The 13,937-nt window shown below is 39.7% G+C and overlaps 1 protein-coding gene across 2 annotated transcripts in view; it reads left to right on the plus strand.

Moving 5' to 3' along the window:
- pitpnm3 (PITPNM family member 3) overlaps nt 1-11,814 on the plus strand; it is a 100,988-nt gene extending 89,174 nt beyond the window's left edge. For both annotated transcript variants that reach the window (XM_056271070.1, XM_056271071.1), the window contains exons 12-19: nt 301-449; nt 3,036-3,152; nt 7,868-7,984; nt 9,126-9,274; nt 9,508-9,657; nt 9,998-10,181; nt 11,261-11,389; nt 11,494-11,814. In XM_056271070.1, coding sequence (XP_056127045.1) covers nt 301-449; nt 3,036-3,152; nt 7,868-7,984; nt 9,126-9,274; nt 9,508-9,657; nt 9,998-10,181; nt 11,261-11,389; nt 11,494-11,814 — 1,316 coding nt within the window. The remainder of the gene's footprint in view (nt 1-300; nt 450-3,035; nt 3,153-7,867; nt 7,985-9,125; nt 9,275-9,507; nt 9,658-9,997; nt 10,182-11,260; nt 11,390-11,493) is intronic.
- Nucleotides 11,815-13,937: the final 2,123 nt, after the last annotated feature.

Raw genomic sequence — 13,937 nt, forward strand, 5'->3', positions numbered from 1 at the left:
TGCTGCCAAAAGACCTGCCGCAGTGTGTTTAACCCTGTTTAAGTTGATCGTATCTCAGCTGCAGAGAAAGGACATAGTGGCAGTTATTAGTCCAATACATGGCAGTTTTATTTACACTGCTTTATACTGACAAGACCTGTCTCACGATTATGAGAAATATATAACGGTACAATAGAGGCGAGTGTGCCTGTTGAGCATTATTTATAAAAACAGACTTAAAAGTGGGGAAACAATAAATAAACCTTACTGACCCCAAAACTTTTGAACTAAGCTGTGTAAATGTATGTGTGTGTGTGATAGTCTCCAGCACATGGTGGGGGTCTAAGCGGTTGGATTATTCTCTGTACTGCCCGGACGTCCTGACGGCGTTTCCCACAGTGGCTCTGCCTCACCTGTTCCACGCTTCCTACTGGGAATCAACCGATGTGGTCGCCTTTCTTCTGCGACAGGTACATTCACAGCAATTCACAGCCAAGCCCCACTCAGATTTTGTAAAACTGTATTTTTTGTTTTGTTTTATTGTGCATCTTTAAGGTCAAAGAAATGTAAATAACTTTTCAAACTCCCTGACTATTGCTCTCCTCGTGCTAGAGAAATCAAATTAGTACACCATTACAAGACTGAAGGAAGAAAGGTTTTAGACGCCCTGTTCTCAGAATTTCTGTCTGTCCCCTTACTTCCTCTTGGTCTTTTGTGCTGGATATTTCGATTCACCCGAAGGGCTGTATCATATTCTAATATACCTTTTTTATTCATATCAGCCGAACCTCTGGCTGAGAGACAAATAAATGTGGCACATCCTTCACTTTCAGAGACTTTTGAAGATCAAATCACCGATGTACTTCGTAATGCAGATGTACGCAGGCTTCACTTCAGAGTGTCAAATGCAAATGGCACCTCTTATTAAATTCATTCTTAAGAAGATGTCTCGGCACAGGTGGAGAGGAAGTAGTCAATTTAGGCAAATCATAGACCAATCTATCTTTCTGAATGCAGTCCCTTCATAATTGTCTTTGCCTGCATGAAAGAGAGATAGAGCTGACAAGAGTTCCAGCTGCAGTGTTCGTTTTAGGTGTCACGCGCCAGATTGTGTTGTTATCTATGTGCAAAGTTTGTGCTTTGTTATCTATGTGCAAAGTTTGTGCTTTGGTTTCATGTTTTATGTATTTAGTCTAATCTGTTTTGTCTTAACTCTCCTTAGCGTATTATGTGTTCCAGGGCCTGAGAAAGCTATTATTGTAGACACAATTTTGACATGATCAAGTCATTACACACCACTTATACTTTTAGATAAGTTTTCACATTGTCATGTGAAAGGATGGAGTCTCCCTGAAGTGTGTCGAGTCATTCAGAGATTTGAATATGGGTCGTTTAGTATGAAAAATTAGTTTTTTTTTTTATCCATTTATGGTCGCTTCAAGCTACGTGGCACAATGTTATTTTACTAATACAAATTATAAAGATTTTTGGTTTTCATTTTAATTTTGGTCATTTTTTTTTTAACCAAAAATGTTATGTGCTTTTGACATTTTTTTTGTTTTGTTTATATATATATATATACCGGTATATATATATTTATTCATTTATTTAATTATATGTACTTCGTATATATATATATATATATATATATATCATTTTAGCACAAAACGTATTTTCAGTTAGTTGGCAAGGCAACAATTCCAAATTTAAGTTTTGAATCTAATATTTATTAAGGTTCATTTCAGAAAAAAAAAATGGTTTTAAATTTAGTTAACAATAAAAAAAACATTGACATGAGACTTGCAGTTTGTCTTAAACAGACGTGATGTGATTTCTATTTCTGCAGCATCACTAAAATCTCATTGTTCCTACTACCTGCTCCACATAGCTGTATATTAAACAATTAAATATATTCTGATTGGCTGTGACTGTCATTTGAACGGAAAAAAATTATCACTTGGATCTTGTCTTATGATGAATCTGGTTTAGGATTCCTTGTCACCTGTATTCAGTTAGCGCATTCCCTGACAGTCTGCATACAATATAAACAACTTCATCAAAGTCAAAGATTGACATAATTTATGTCCTCAAATGCAGCTTTTGTCTTACATTCAGCAAATCCTCAAGCCTTAAGAGTAACACGAAAGACTAGTGAACATGATCCCCTTGATACGGCTCAAATGTTGCAGCAACAAAGACGTTTCATCTACACCCAAATCCACCGGGTGAACTTTTTCGTGAAATACCAGAGGTCATAAAACGCTTTTGATTGTTGGTGTATTTCTCATAGTAGCAAGTTATGTTGCTGCAGGAAACAGGAAAAAAAAAGACACATTTTGAGACTTGTATTTCATTTGAAGTTTTTATACCTGCACTTTGATTCAATCAGACCTGCTCAGTTGCAGCATTTAAATAATGTTTTGTTGTTTATCCTTGAGGAAAATAGCATTTCTTATTATCTGCGCTTGGATGGAAAAGGATTACAGCTTGACTCGTCATTCCTTAAGAAAAAAGGACAATATTGCTGATTCATAGTTGGATTTAACACATTACTACACATTTTAAACAGTTATTAAACTGAACTGAACCAACACTGAACTGACTTGAGTTGAATAATTACACTATTATACTTTTAGAGCTGCTTTGAATTCATATTTGATGAAGTTTGCATCATTGATTCTGTTGTTTTCCTTATAACTGTGAAGCTGCTTTGAAACAATCTGTATTGTATAAAGCACTATATAAATTAGATGACTTGACATTTTATTATCCATTTTGAATTATTTCTATCCAAGTATAATGTGTAGTACTACTGTTGTCTAACATCTCTGCATCTGGCTTAACAGTGGCGTACATTTAGGGTGGGATTATTATATGTTTGTCCAACCAAGGGCAAGCAGGAAACTTATTCCCTATTGAAAAACAAATGCAATTGCTGTGTGGCGTTTCTAGTGCCGCAGAAATGTCACACTTCACCTTTAATCTCCCTTAGAGGTTGAACAGCCTCTTGATGACAGTAATGGTTGGTTGCTAATAACTTTGTGATTGATTGACAGGTGATGCACTGTGACTATGCGAAAGCCCAAGAGACAGACAACTCTGACTCTGCCCCCTTCTCCCCTTCAAGCCCAAGAGAGAAGTGGCTACGCAGACGCACGCACGTCAAACTTAGGGTAAGGACAAACACGGGCATGCTGACAAAAACACACCCTCACATGCATTGGAAGATCTCCAAACACCATTAAGCTTTGTTCTTTAGCCCAGGCCTGCTGATGACGATGACTTTTTCTTCATTATAGGTGTCTGTTGTGATTAATTGTAGACCTCTGTGCATGAAATCTGCTGAGTAAGGCTAGCCATCAGTTATATATCAACTGGATTGAAGTATCTGTTTGCAGCAGTGTCATATTTTTATTAGGAGGTAATATTTTACCCTTAGAATTGATTTTCAGAAGCTAATATGTGGAATATTGTTTTTATAGCCTTATAAATTGCACTGCATGATATTGGTACTATATTGCTTATCGGCTGATAGGTTATTGTATCTGTCAATGTTGGATCCTTATTGCAATGTAACAGAAGTTGCTGCAGATAATTTTTTTAGCATATTGTGACACATCCAAGTGAAATGGATTATTCAATAAGAAAAATGGAGACAAATCTGAATGCGAGCTTGCAGACGATTGTTAAGAAATTTAAGGATGAAATGGTTGGAAAAGTCTGGCATACCATACGTTAATAGTTTTCATGATTAAAAAATGATGAGATCAGAATTTTTTAAAATTGAAACATATAGATGAATGGTTCACAATATGCATTTAGAAAATAGAAAGGGTAAATTTCCATTTCTTGCCAACTTGAAATGGCACATTAAAATGATTTATCTGAATTGTTAGTGTTTTATTTTTTTAATTCATTTAAGGAATATTCTGGAATATTTTACATTTTTTATATTTATAATTTTATTCTTCGAATATTATCGGCCATAACATAAAAATATTTATCAGCTTATCGATATGCGGCAGAATTTTAATATCAGTGCTTAATTTAAAATAATTGGCTGCTCTCAATGTCAGATTGTAAAGTATACGTCTGCTGTCAATGTAGATTTGGTGTAATAGCTGTTTCGATTGGGGACATTTTTTGGCCCCTACATTTAAATATTCAGAGCGTTTACAGTATGTCCCTTTCAATAGCATCACCACCCCCCCCCCCCCCCCCCCTAATTTCAGACTCTGGTCTGCACTGCAGACAGACGTACACACACACTCATATCACTCAAGTAAAAATGTGGACTGCAGCAGAGTCCTGACATTGTAGAAGAACTAAATATATCCCCTCTCTGCCAATGCTTTGACTTTCTCAAATGCGGTACAATAGCTCAGTGTGTGTGGGCAGAAATCTGTGCTTTACGAAAATAAGCATCACAGCCGACCTAGATTTAGTGCTCGGAGGCACATCAACACAATTACCTAATAGTGCTGTTGTAAACTAGTGCCTGTGCAGGCTTACTAGGGTATGTGTTAGGCTCGCGTTCAAAAGAGCCCACCATAACAAAAAACAGTTCTTCCCAGTCCTTCACTGAAATTAAGTATAGCTCACAGAAACACTTATGTGTGTTATCACGGCTACCTTTTCTTTTCACAGGGAATGGTGTTTTGATCACTCAGGACCTTGATCTGAAATTGCATGTATTTCTTCCGCCCGCTGAGCCCTTCTCAATGCGCTGATGGCCTCAATAGAGTTTGATCCGAGCTCTTGCTAGCCTTTCAAAGGAGTTTCTATGCAGTCGTGTTGTTTTCGAAAGACTCCTGATTCTGTTGTGAGAATGTCTTTATCCACTTGTGCATTTGTGTATACAGGGACGGACTGGGACTAAAAAACGGCCCTGGACTTTGACTAGGCCCGGCCCAAAGCAATCGGCGCGCGGAAACTCGACAACAACAACAATAACGCCTGCCGCCTGGCATGAGTGTCACAAGACTTTAATTGTGGCTCATGATACTATACTATCTAAATTATAGCTAACAGTATATTATACAATCTATTCCATGCTGTCTTAAAATTAATTTCTTACTTAATAATATTAATTAATTTATGGAGTAATTAATCTTAGCTACTGCACAAATAATAATACCACATCTAAATGAAAATAGGCTACACCATTACAAATGTAACTTCTGTATTCAAAATCTTCAAAGTTTGTAAGCATTAGTTGTAACGTTACCAACATGTTTAAAAGTAAAAGCACAACATATTCCTTATTAGCTACTGCATGTGGCATTTTACAGCTAAAATGTTGAAGTTTAGCTGTTTTAACTACTGTAATCATTAAAAATGTAGCAAGCTGAATATCACTTCCTAACATCATCCCTAGCAAGTAACTTGCAAAGTAATTTCTGATTAATTCGGTTCGGGAGTAGTAGAGATAAAAGCCCGCCCGCACTGACAATTGATTGGTTGGGTCCTTTCATGCGCACACTAGCACACACACGCAAGGCCTCTAGCTCGCTCCCTCTCTCTGCCGTGCGCGCGCTACACATGCGCGCTCTTCCTCGCTCTAGATTCCGGGAGATTTTAACTAATTTGCGGGCATCAGGGAGGCGCTATCAATATGCGGGAGACTCCCGGAACTTCCGGGAGACTTGGGATGTCTGTGACTGCGGGTGGTGGGCCGTAGAGGTGTGCGATACCGCTAGATTTGGTATCGATCCGATACCAAGTAAATACAGGGCCAGTATCGCCGATACCGATACCAATACCGATACTTTTTAATAATTAAGGTGGATGCGTCTTCAACCTAAATCTAAATGAATTTTCATGACTTTTAATTTGTTTTTGTGATATGCATTTTGGGTTATTAATCAGTTAAAATCAGTACAAAAGCTGTTCAGAAACAATTAACTTTTGGTTACTTCTGTTTTATTTAAATAAACAAAGTTACAAAATTATTACTTCACAAAATAAAAAATGTAAAAACAAATTCTCTTTTCAAGTAGCATGTTAACAAAAAATGTGTCCCCTCTTTAGTGCACTTCTTTTCAGGATTTTTTTCTTAAATAAACAAAGTCACAAAGTTTTACTACACAACAAATATTATAAAAAATTTAAAACAAATTCTCTTTGTAAGATATAATGAGAATAAAATAACATTTCTCCTCTTTAGCGCACTTCTTTTCAGGATTTTTTTTCTTAAATAAACAGTCACAAAGTTTTACTTCACAATAAATATAAAAAATGTAAAACAAATTCTGCTTGTAATAAGATATAATGAGAATAAAATAACGTTTCTCCTCTTTAGTGCACTTCTTTTCAGGATTTGAAAAAAAAATCATAAATAAAAAAACGGTACAACACAGGTGAGGGGGAGGAGAGCAGAGCACTCTTGGGAGAAGGATTACAGAGCTTGCTCTGCTCTGTGTGACAGCAGCAGCATTTTGACAAACACGGTCAGGTCGCAAAACGAGAGAAACTGAAACTTAAGTATCGATATTTTCACGTTGGTATCGATCAATACCGATACCAACGTTGGTATCGATCAATACCGATACCAACGTTGGTATCGATATTATCGATATTAGTATCGATCTGCCCACCTCTAGTGGGCCGGCCCGCCGGCCGTCCTGGAGTACCGGCCGTTCTGTGATTCTCCAGATCACACAGATGGCCAGTCCGCCCCTGTGTGTATATACGCAGCGTAATTTTGGCTCAGTGAACGACCTGCAAGGCATAAAGTCGACACCAACCTGAATCCATGCTTTTCCTTCATAGCAACATGCTCCTATGTTGGATCAGTCTTGTGTCTGAAGATCCACTCAGGTGTGTCACCAGCACATATGGCGGTGTGCTGCTTATTGGCAGTGTGTGCACATCGCACCAGTACGTGTCTGTTTGGATAGCCCATCAAATGGCAATCATGTATAGGCCCATGCCAAGATGATTTATTGACTGACTTGATCAATATGCAAATGGCTGCAAGCTGGGTAATGTTTAACCGCTTCATTAAATGACAAATCTGCACAATCAGTCTCATTAGCTTGTGTGGTCTAATTATTTACAGGGCTGTACAGCTCTGTGTGGGCTCATGCCATGCTAAGATGATAGCATAATATTAACAAAGTCACAGTACTTAGCTTCTCATTCTAAAGTGACCATGTTGCTAAGTAGTTTTTTTAAAAGTGACATTCACACTAACATGACCAAATGACCTGAAGTTATTAATTTTCAATGACAGTTGGCGATTTATGGTTGTCAATGTTTACATGACATGTTAACTTAAACTGATATTTTTTAGTTGGGCTTGCTAATTCAAGTATCAGTATGACGATGTCTCATGCATAGAGTATTAGTTTTACTATAATAGCTGGTACAGTGTGTGAGTGGGACATTTAAGTCGTGCTTATGGGGGAAGCTTTTGTGAATTCAGACGCTGTCTCAAAGTCTTGCCTTTGCTCTATAAAGCGGCAGAGTAAAGGCTTCTTGTGTTTATCTTTCTCTCTATGTTTGTCTGCTTCCTCTGCTGGCATGAAGGTGACTGCGGACAGTTATTCTCAGGATTTGCATAGCTCTGTCTTTTGCTTGCTTTAATTTCACATTTCACACTCAGCAGGGGCTGTAGGATTTATCTTCACTGGGCTCTGTGTAGAACAGTGTTATCATTAAAATGAAATTTATTGAAGAAGGGAAGGATTAGAGTGTGACACCCTCTTTTGGAAGGACTTTGTACTGCATACAAATGAAACTGCCCCTTTCTCTTTTCCCCCCATTTGTCAATAATGGTGCAAGGCAGTAATGGCGTATTATCAGTGTCATTTACTCTTATTGTGGCAAATTATATAAAAAAAATTAAAAGCAGAGACAACCTAATATCTCCACTTTCTGTCTGCAGAATGTCACTGCCAACCACAGAGTCAATGATGTCATTGCGACCGAGGACTGGCACCAGACCCTGGTTGGTCGTTTCATGTACGGTCCTCTGGATATGGTAACCCTGACCGGTGAAAAGGTTAGAAAGCAGTGGTCCACTATCTGTCAATATACATTTAAATAAGCTATTTGCATGCATAAATGTCATTGGGGGGGGGTTTTGAGTATTTTTTTTTTTTTTTTTTTTTTTTTTTTTTACAGTGCAACAGTACTCAAAAGTATTGGTACTTCCACCCCAAGTTGATACTAAAATAAAATCATGCTCCCTTACCAGTATCTTTTACAGTATCAATACCCACTCTATTCTCTCTGAAGAGCACTTGCACCTTATGGTAATATGTGGCTACGTAGGTAAACAGTTAGAATTAGGGATGCATCAATACAAAGGTATTCATTATTTACATTTTGAAGCCATCTTGGCGAAGTTCTAATGTAAACATGCTGCAAAATGTTTAGAGTCAGGAAAAAATCTCATATTGTTGTTAAAATATCTATTTATGTTGTTAATATTAATTAAAGCAATATTAACAAGGAAAAAACAAAACCACTTCTCTTTATTTATTTAATTCTGAATGATTTTTAATTAATTAATTAATTAATTAATTAATTAATTCAGCTTTGCATCACAGAAATAAATTATATTTTAAAGTATATTAAAATATAAAACTATTGTTTAAAATTGTAATAATATTTCACAATATTTCTTTTCTCTGTATTTTTGATCATATAAATGCAGGCTTGATGAGCATAAGAGACTTCTTTCAAAAACATTAAAAATAGTAATGGTTCCAAACTTTTGACCGGTACTGTATATTATATAATTTTAATATGAACATAATATTTGCACTCAATAAACATAATATTTACACTACTATTCAAAGGTTTGAGGTCAGAATTCTTTAATTATTTGAAAGAACAGCAAGTCTTTTGTAACAATATAACGTCGTTACTGTTACTTTTAATCAATTTAATGCATCTTTGCTGAATAAAAGTATTAATTTCTTCTAAAAGAAATCTTAATGACCCCAAACTTTTGAGCGGTGGAGTATATTAATATTTAACTTGCCAAACAAGGAGTACTTTGAATAGCAAAATAGTGTTTTCAGTGGTATCAAAATTGACATTTTGGTGTCGTGACAAACCCTAGTATGCCTCAATAATCTCCCTCCATCTCATTCACTCCTTCACACTGTCTTTTTCTTTGTTGTTTTGTCTCTCAGGTTGATGTGTACGTGATGACCCAGCCACAGTCTGGTCGCTGGGTGCACTTAGACACCGAGGTGACCAACAGCAGTGGCAGAGTGACCTACACCATTCCCAAAACCAAAAAGCTGGCCGTGGGAGTCTACCCCATTAAAATGGTTGTTAAGTAAGTCAATGGGACTCTGAAGATTACTTGTAATGTATCCAAAAGTGCTGTATCTCAAGGTTGTCTCAGCGGGGATAATTTGCGAGGATACTAAGAAGCGTTCAATTGGCTCTCGTAAAACTCTCACCCTGAGGGCTGAAGGAGAACAACTCCTCGTTGTTAAATTGATCTCGGGTTTGATCAAGAGCCGGATCGTTGTTCTCCTCGCACCTCATGTCCCTCTTCCCTCGCAGGGGTGACCAGACGAGCGCAGAGGCCTTCCTGACGGTGTTGCCACGGGGGATGGAGTGTGTCGTCTTTAGCATCGACGGTTCATTTGCCGCTAGCGTCTCTATAATGGGCAGTGACCCTAAAGTACGGCCCGGAGCTGTGGATGTGGTCAGGTAACAAATTCACTGGGTGGCTTTGTGTGTAAATGTGTGTGAGAGAGAATCGATGCTTTCATTTCATGCCATAGCAATATTGAAAAGAACTGGCCTGCCGGTGAAACACAATTGGATTTCATTTAATAGACAGATAGGGAAGTGCTGATACCAGATATCAGATGGGGTTTGGGATTCACAAATGGACAATCTTGGGTTGTTTCCCAGACTGTCCTTGGGCAAATTTACTGCTTTGTCAAATGCAATCTGTTGTTGGAGGACCAGGCACTATGACTATCCTGGAATCAGTCCCCAAATCATGGGATTGTGCAGAGGGTAAATGATAGTATATTGATTGCAGGCATTGGCAGGACCTGGGCTACCTGATCATTTACATCACTGGCCGTCCAGACATGCAGAAGCAGAGGGTTGTGTCCTGGCTGTCTCAACACAACTTCCCTCAGGGAATGATCTTCTTTTCAGAGGGGTTGGTGCACGACCCACTTCGCCAGAAAACCATCTTCCTCAGGAACCTGGTGCAAGAGGTAAATCTGTCTGCTACCGTGTCCACACATATATAGGTCATTCCTGTTCTTCAGTACTTTTTTGAACTATATATGAATATGGCTACGTTGTAGTTTAAGTAAGTGTTTCTATAAATGGGTACACTAGACGTTCTAGTGCTTTGAATCATAACGTCTTATTATGTACACTGTGGAAAATGAACAGGAAGCCAAACAGGATGGAAATAAAAAGCTGAATTTAACCATTGCTCAGTGAGGGATTAAAATGAGGGTGTCAATTTTATTATTGTTTAATTAACCATCTTTCCAATTTCATATTATATAGATTTTGTGATTTTATCAAAAATAAGAGTAAAAAAAAAGAACCGACTAATACAACTAATCAAGTCAAAACATCACAGATTTCATCAAAAACATTGCTAATACTTATTGGTGTTTTGCTGTTGTCTTGCCACCAAAAACGATGTCACTTGCTGGAAGATGATGTCATTGAGGAACTTGCTTTTGGTAGACTAACATGAAAGAAAGTGAAGTTGACATATTTTTTTTAATTGATTACTAATTAAAACAGTTTCTCTTCAGAAAACATGCATTGATTTTAAATATTGTAATTTAAGAAATAATTAAGAAACACTTCAATTGTTTATTAAATTGACAGATTTTCATGTCAAAAGCACCTGAGAAAATGGCAGAATTGGAAACATCCATTATTTAAAATTCAGAAATTACTCACAATTACATTTTTTTACATTGAAAATAGTAAGAAATGTTTCTTGAGCATCAAATCAGCCTATTAGAATGATTTCTGAAGGATTATGTGACACTGAGCATAAGAGACTTATTGCAAAAAATGTTACAGACACCAAACTTTTGAACAACAGTGTATATTAGAAATATATGATGGGGACATAAAAGTATACCATACCACATAGTAGGAATGAACATCACTTTTCTTTATTCCTTTTTTTGTATCTCTTGGCCTAGTTCTCTCACGCTCACTTCCCCTGTCTCACGCATGAGTAGTCATACAGGAACTGAGGTGTTTTCTTAGTGTATCCTCAGGCCGTCTATCACACTTTGACCTTTTCTCATGTTGGCAGTGTCACATTAAAATCAACTGTGCCTACGGCTCCATGAAGGACATTTCCGTCTACAGCATGCTGGACCTCAGCCCCAACCAGATATATATAGTTGGACGGCCCTCCAAGAAGTACCAGAATCAGTGCCAGGTTAACTTTGATTCTTTCTTGTCTTTCATTCAATTTCCACCATAACTGGTCAAAAATGATCAAGTTTTCTCTAATATTTTCTCATGTCTTGTGGTCCATCACAGTTCCTGAGCGAGGGCTACGCGGTACATCTCTCCTCCCTGCAGTTCAGTCACAGAGCCCGGCCCAAGAAGACCTCTTCAGTGCGAATGGTGCTTCGAAAGGGCTCATTTGGTCTTTCGGCCAAACCGGACTTCTTGTGTAAGCGCACACACCTTCGTCGCACGATGTCGGTGCAGCAGCCTGAGCCGCCCATGACACCCAACCCTAAGCCAGAACGAGCACAGAGCCAACCCGAGTCGGACAAGGACCACGGGGGTGGAGGGTGTCCAGGCAATGCCATGTGGGCACGTGGGTCCATGCACCGTGGTGACACCACTCCCTGACCCAAGAGAAACATAGCAGGGATGAAAAAAGGACACATGGGAATGATCTCTCGGTGGACAGAGCCTAGGTAAGCCATTCACACTAAACACATTTTAGCATTTCATTGTGATTCTATTTTAATGTAAACATGATCTAGACCAGTGGCTCTCAATCAGGGGGATTGGGACCCACTAGGGGGCCTCAGAACACTTCCAAGGGGGCCACAAGATCACTTAAAATTATTTAAAATAAGACAAAAAAAAGATTTAAAATAAACAACAACTAAAAAAAGCTATAAAACAAAATGTAATCTGAAATCTTTCCCCGGATGGAAAAGTCATGGAAATTAATAAAATCTTAAGTCATTTCATATATATTTTTAATACTAAATAGAAGTTCTCTTACGAGAGGCTCTCTCGTATTGCGTAAGTTAGCTTACGCTACGGGAAAGATTCATCTTTTCGAGATATTGAAGCCAAAAATTATCCTTAATTTTGTATTCATTGTCAACGCAGTGCAGCAGCTAGCAGACCTAGAGCAGGCTGTCTAGCGTGCTCATTGGCTGCCCTGCGGCAACTGGAACCCGCTCACGAGCGCTCACGCTTACTAACAAACACTTCGCCCCAGGCACCGCTCGCGCGTCTCGTAGTTGTCACAAAACGTTCCCCATCCAAAGCGATCGGGGCGTCACATATGAATGTAAGTCCCGTGCCCGCTCACGAACGTTCACGCTTACTAATAAACACTTCGCCCAAGGCGCTGCTCGCGCATCACAAAGTGATCACAAAACGCTCCCCATTCATAGCAATCGGGACGTCACATATGAAACAGCCTGCCACCACTGTCAGCGAGCCGCCGTGTTCAAGCACCGAAGGCGCGCGCGGCCATACCTCCGGTTCAGTTTCTCGAGCCCACGCAGTGCGGCGATCAGAACCCGGAGGCCATTCTGCCCCTAGCTGCACATATAAAAGCATGGGAAGCGATTCCAGGGGTATCAGAATGGGTGCTGAGCACAATAAGGCAGGGCTATTCGCTACAGTTCGATCGCCGTCCCCCGCGCTTTCGAGCACGGACCGCGACGACAGTGAATGTGGAAGTAGCACATCTACTACACGCAGAAATAGCGAAGCTGCTGTGCAAAGGGGCCATAGAACTGGTACCGCCTTCTCTGAGCGAGTCAGGCTTTTACAGACGTTATTTTCTCATACCCAAGAAGGACGGAGCCCTCAGACCTATTTTAGATCTGAGACATTTGAACAAAGTTCTTGTGAAAAGACCGTTCAAAATGCTTACGACCAGAAAAATCCTCGCGCACGTTCGCCCGAGGGACTGGTTTATCTCTCTCGATCTGGATCTGGATCTTTCAGATTCAGATAATACCCCGTCACAGGCCATTCTTGAGATTCGCCTTCGACGGTCAGGTATATCAATACACTGTCCTGCCGTTCAGCCTGTCTTTAGCACCCCGTAAATTCACGCAGTGCATGGACGCGGTTCTCGCCCCCTTGAGAAATCAGGGCTTGCGAATTATGAACTATCTGGACGATTGGCTGATTCTGGCACAGTCAGAGATAAGAACTTTTATCTCACAGAGCAGTGCTCCTCAGTCATCTGGAAAGCCTGGCTCTCACGGTCAACTGGACCAAGAGCTCATTACTGCCCAGCCAGTCAATTTCCTTTCTAGGAATAGAACTGGACTCTGTGGCTATGACGGCTCGTTTATCGACACAGCGCGCGCGCCGTGTTCGACGCCTGGCCGCGTCTTTCCAGAAGGGCAGCATCGCTCCTCTGAATACATTTCAGAGGATGCTGGGCTGTATGGCCTCAGCTGCTGCAGTGCTCCAGCTGGGATTACTGCGCGTGCGCCCACTACAATGCTGGCTGAACGCTCGAGCATCTCGCCGAGCTTGGGCCTCCGGGTGCAAACAAATCAGAGTGACTCAGAGCTGCATTACGGCTCTGCAGCCCTGGTTAGCGGCCGACTGGTATCAGCGGGGAGTGATGATGGGGGCTGTCTCGTATCAAAAGGTCATCTCAACAAATGCGTCCAACTCAGGTTGGGGCGCTCTCTTCGAGGGCAGACCGGTCTTTGGCCTGTGGTCAGACCAAGAGAAGCTCCTTCACATAAACTATCTGGAAATGA

This window comes from Rhinichthys klamathensis, unplaced genomic scaffold (genome assembly GCF_029890125.1).
Source record: "Rhinichthys klamathensis goyatoka isolate OS25496 unplaced genomic scaffold, OSU_Roscu_1.1 h1tg000311l_1, whole genome shotgun sequence".
Lineage (NCBI taxonomy): Eukaryota > Metazoa > Chordata > Actinopteri > Cypriniformes > Leuciscidae > Rhinichthys > Rhinichthys klamathensis.